Here is a 4,203-nt window from a genome sequence, read left to right as displayed (position 1 = left end):
ATTTTAAGGGGATCTGTAGATGCTCCCTGTGCACAGGAGATGGGCAGGGCTCTCCACCGTCACATCATAGAGTCTCATCTTGGCATCCATGCAAGCTGGGCAGCTGCTGAAGCAGCCTTTCAAAAATGTCACCTGGGCATCCCAATCCTTACAATGTTTCACAGGAGATCCAATGTAGAGCCGGGGCATCCCTGTGACAATATTCCTGAGGGATGCCCAGACATCTTGCTCTGAAGGGAAAGTCAAATGTGCACTGACAGGGAACTGTGGAGAATAACCAGGAACTGGACACCCGAGGCAAGTGCTTTTCTGGGCACGTGTCTGTGCATGTATGTGTTTGTGTTTGTATGTGTGTGTGTTGTCAAAGGCCTCAGCAGTTTCCAGGGAACCAAAATACAGAGAAAAGATAAACTGAACGGGGCAACAGGGTTGGCAAAAATGAGGGGAGGGAGAGGGAGGACCTGAGCCCTGACCACGCCCTGGCCCACATGACCAGGGAGGTTATCATGCCCCAGGAGGAGGCTCAGCACACAGGAAGGAGGAACAGCACATCCCACCAGTCTGGACAGAGGTGCCTGGGAGCCTTACTGGACCTCGAGCTCTTCTCTCAGAGGGAATGACAGAGCAGGCAGCAGTCACCATGGATTTCCCTGTAGCCTCTGCCCATAGAGGACTTGTCCCCTGGTTAGGGCTCCTGCTGGCTGGTAAGGACGGGACAATCCCAGGGAATGAAAGGGAGGTTGGCAGTCGGAGAGTGGCCAAGATCTCCTGGGGAGGACAGCACTCTGGAAGGGGAGGAGGGGCTTCTCTTTAAACCTGAGTGGATGGACAGTGGCGCATAGTAGGGTGAGAGAGGGGGCTCAGCAACAGGAAAATTTTATGATGTGCAAGTGGTGAGGGGCAGGAAAACCTCAATTGCGGTTTATTTGCTAAGTTATTCATCACAGAGTATTTAATTTTGACAACTTTCGACAGTAATAACAATTTATTTCAGGTGATAGCAGGAACATTTTGACCAGGGTGCTAAACATTGTCCCCACCAACAAGTGCAAATATGGGAAAATACGACATGGGTCATGGTCAAGCCTTGGAACACTCATTCATGCACCCACAGGAGTTTGCAGCCTAATTGCAGGCATTGAGGGGTCACAAGATCCAAAATCCCCTGACCACTTGCAGCTCACACTATATCGGGAGAAAATAGATAAGAAGAGATCTACTTGTGACATCAGGTACCCACAAGTGCCCTGAAGGGCACAGAGCAGGGAAAGGTCAGAGAGTGAAGATAGAGGGTCTTTAGAGGACGTGGTCAAGAAGGCCGCTGATTATCAACAGGGATCTGAGGGCAGTAAGGAGGACAGCTACACAGACAGCTGGGAAAGGGAATTCCAAACAAAAAGCATAGGTTCTGAGGTGCTGAAGCAATGGTGGTCACCTTGACCAAGGAGATGCACACACGAACTCACATGCAGACCAAGGCTGAGAGTTGAAGAGAAATGCCTCATCTCTCCATCCAAATACATAGATCACAATACTAATCAATTTCTCTCTTCCCTTCTAGTCTTCCCTTCTTGTCTTCCCATCTGGATCACGCCAACCCCTGCGCAACTTGCTTTGGTCTCAACCAGTGCTGCTAAAGGGCAGGATGTGATTCTACGTATCCGAAATAGCCCTCCTGATTTTATAGCCTTTATGTGGTACAGGGGAATAGAGATGAAGAACTCTAATTTAATTGGGATATTTACATTGTATTCAGGTCAATATACAATAGGGCCCGGATACAGTGGTCGAGAGATTACAATACCTAATGGATCCCTGATCATAAGAAACGTCACTCTGAGCGATCAAGGACTCTACATGGTAGTAGCTGTCCTTCCAAATTTTCAAACAGCATTAGGATCAGGATCGCTCACTGTATACGGTTAGTGATTGCTCTCTGACCTCTAGGTTTTGGGTGGGGTGAATTCTACTTCACACACAGGACTGCCAGCCCTGGACTCCCCTCCATTTCCCTCTGCATCATGTCCCAAGCGGGGTTTGGGCATTTAGTGCAGGACACACACAGTAGACACAAACTTCCTAAGGTCAGAGTTCCCTTCCCAGATTCTAGCCCCATTCACCACAGAGAGAAGGACCAATGTGATGGGAGTGAGTCATCAAAGAGAGACCCGTCTCAGTCCAGGTCCCTGGGCCCCATTCCCTGACCATGTTCCTGAGATAGACCCAGCAGGGCTCTGTAAGGACCTGGCCTGAGGGGCTCCCTGGGTTCTTCACAGAGAAGCTCAGCTTGGGCAGCCCCTCTCCAGGCCCCTGTCACAATAACCTGATTCCAGAGGCCCTGGGGAGACTGAGTCTGGTTGGGTTTTGCTTGCTTGGAAGGGCTGAGTGAGAGAATCATTTTCCCATGTGCCAGAGTCACAAGGCTCTTGAGCTGGTCACCAGTTGGGGCTCAAACCTCAGAGCCACGTCTGGGTAGAGATGGAGACTGGTCCTTCACCTGAGACTGTTTGTGGAGATCACAATTGGACAAGCTCCTCAGATTATTAGCTGACTGTTCTGGGGGACTTAGGAGAGTCCAGAGAAAGGTTAGTGTCCCAAGGCAGGAGCAGGAGTAAATATTCCCCTGGCAGCTGCTCATCCACCAGGGATGAACCCAAGGGATTCTCTCCTAAAGTCCATCAATAACAAATGCCTCTTATTTGAGCAGTTTTCCTTCCCAAAATTTATGTCAGATACTTTGAATATTTTATTAGTACATTAGTACATTGTCAGCCTGGCAGTCAAATATTCATTTTACTTCACTGAGGGGAAAGTGAGAGAGATAGACCTCAAGTGACTCAGATCAATTTCTTATGGTCTGTGTGACTCTGCTTAGGGACTGTTTCACAAAGAGAAACAGAGTCCCTAAGCAGAGTCACACAGACCATGAGAAATTGATCTGAGTCACTTGAGGTCTATCTGCAGCCATAGCCTCATTTTTCCTCCAATCCCAGTGGCCTTATTACATGTCTTTTGATCCCTAGATCAATCATTGGTTCATATCATCCACTTAGCGGTCTTCAGTTCAGAGGGGTAGATTTGGTGTGGGGAGTGATGGCAAATTTAGAATTAATTAATTTTTATTGTGGAACCAAATGACCCTTATAACAATCAGAGTCAGGGCTTAGATCTTTGAGGCAGGAGCAATACCCCAGGTCTCAAGCCCACACTCAATCATTCTCACCCTCTATTTCTTCACAGAGCCAGTGAGTGTTCCCATACTCCTAGCTAGCAACACCACAGTCACAGAAAATGAGGATGCGGTTGTCATGACTTGCTACTCAAGTGTGAGGTCCACCAACTGGTTGTTCAATGGTACGAGTCTGCGGTTCAATGAGAGGATGAAGCTGTCCGAGGGCCAAGTAACCCTCACCATAGACCCTGTCAAGAGAGAGGATGCTGGGAACTACCAGTGTAAAGTCTCCAACCCCATCAGCTCCTTTGAAAGTGAACCTGTAGAGTTAGATGTCAAGTACTAGTTATCATCCTCCCTTCCCCTAAGTTTTTAAACTAAAAAAATAAAAAATGTACCTATTAGATTTCTTGTGGTGGTTGAAATTGCGTAGAAGACTTGCTTTGAATCAATAAATATAAAAAATGTGAGCTGGCATTGTCATTATTGTTGATGTAAGGTAACATACCACATTGGATCACATGTCTGGTTGGTCCTATTTGCACCATGTCCACAATGGAGGGGATACCATGTGCTTCACAGGAATCTGAGCTCTCTCCAGTTTCCAGGGTGATATGTGGAGGCTGCCTGGACACTTGTGATGATGGGAATAGTCAAGAGAACACTTATGTGAGATCAACAGTGACCTTTGTCTTCCCCCAAATTACTAATGCCCTCTGCAGTATTCTTTTGGTTATGGCAATAGACTTATTTGCATAAGTTCAGTAGCACCCTGTCCTCTTTGTTGATAGAATAGAATTGGAAACGTTGATAATATAAGCAAAGCTTAGCAAATGTCCTAGTTCAAACAGAATTATAAATGACCTCACATTTTATGGAGCTAATTTTGACCTGATGAAGACTTGTAATCTGTTTGAGAGGAGGGCATCCACCCAAACTAGAGAGACTGCAGGTGAAGTGTGAGTGTGAGGCCGCCTAACCTCAAGAGGCTGTTAACTCTCCCTTCTCAGGTTTCATAGAAAAACCTGCAT

The 4,203-nt window shown here is 47.1% G+C and overlaps 1 protein-coding gene across 1 annotated transcript; it reads left to right on the top strand.

Annotated features, from left to right (window-relative positions):
* The first annotated feature begins 532 nt into the window (after window positions 1-532).
* LOC307116423 (cell adhesion molecule CEACAM21-like) lies at window positions 533-3,642 on the top strand. Its single transcript, XM_079800371.1, has 3 exons — window positions 533-704; window positions 1,562-1,921; window positions 3,241-3,642. Exons 1-3 carry the CDS (start codon window positions 617-619, stop codon window positions 3,516-3,518), a joined length of 726 nt encoding a protein of 241 aa, XP_079656497.1. The 5' UTR covers window positions 533-616; the 3' UTR covers window positions 3,519-3,642.
* The last annotated feature ends 561 nt before the right edge of the window (window positions 3,643-4,203 follow it).

This window comes from Cnephaeus nilssonii (genome assembly GCF_951640355.1).
Source record: "Cnephaeus nilssonii genome assembly, chromosome: 20".
Taxonomy (NCBI): Eukaryota; Metazoa; Chordata; class Mammalia; order Chiroptera; family Vespertilionidae; genus Cnephaeus; species Cnephaeus nilssonii.
This window is presented reverse-complemented; position numbering and strand designations above follow the sequence as displayed.

Bases quoted from the DNA above. Each gene is read 5' to 3' on its own strand.
- LOC307116423 (XM_079800371.1), top strand. From the start codon at position 617: ATGACAGAGCAGGCAGCAGTCACCATGGATTTCCCTGTAGCCTCTGCC. The intron at 705-1,561 runs GTAAGGACGGGA...CTTCCCTTCTAG, and splicing joins GTTAGGGCTCCTGCTGGCTG to TCTTCCCTTCTTGTCTTCCC. The intron at 1,922-3,240 runs GTTAGTGATTGC...ATTTCTTCACAG, and splicing joins AGGATCGCTCACTGTATACG to AGCCAGTGAGTGTTCCCATA.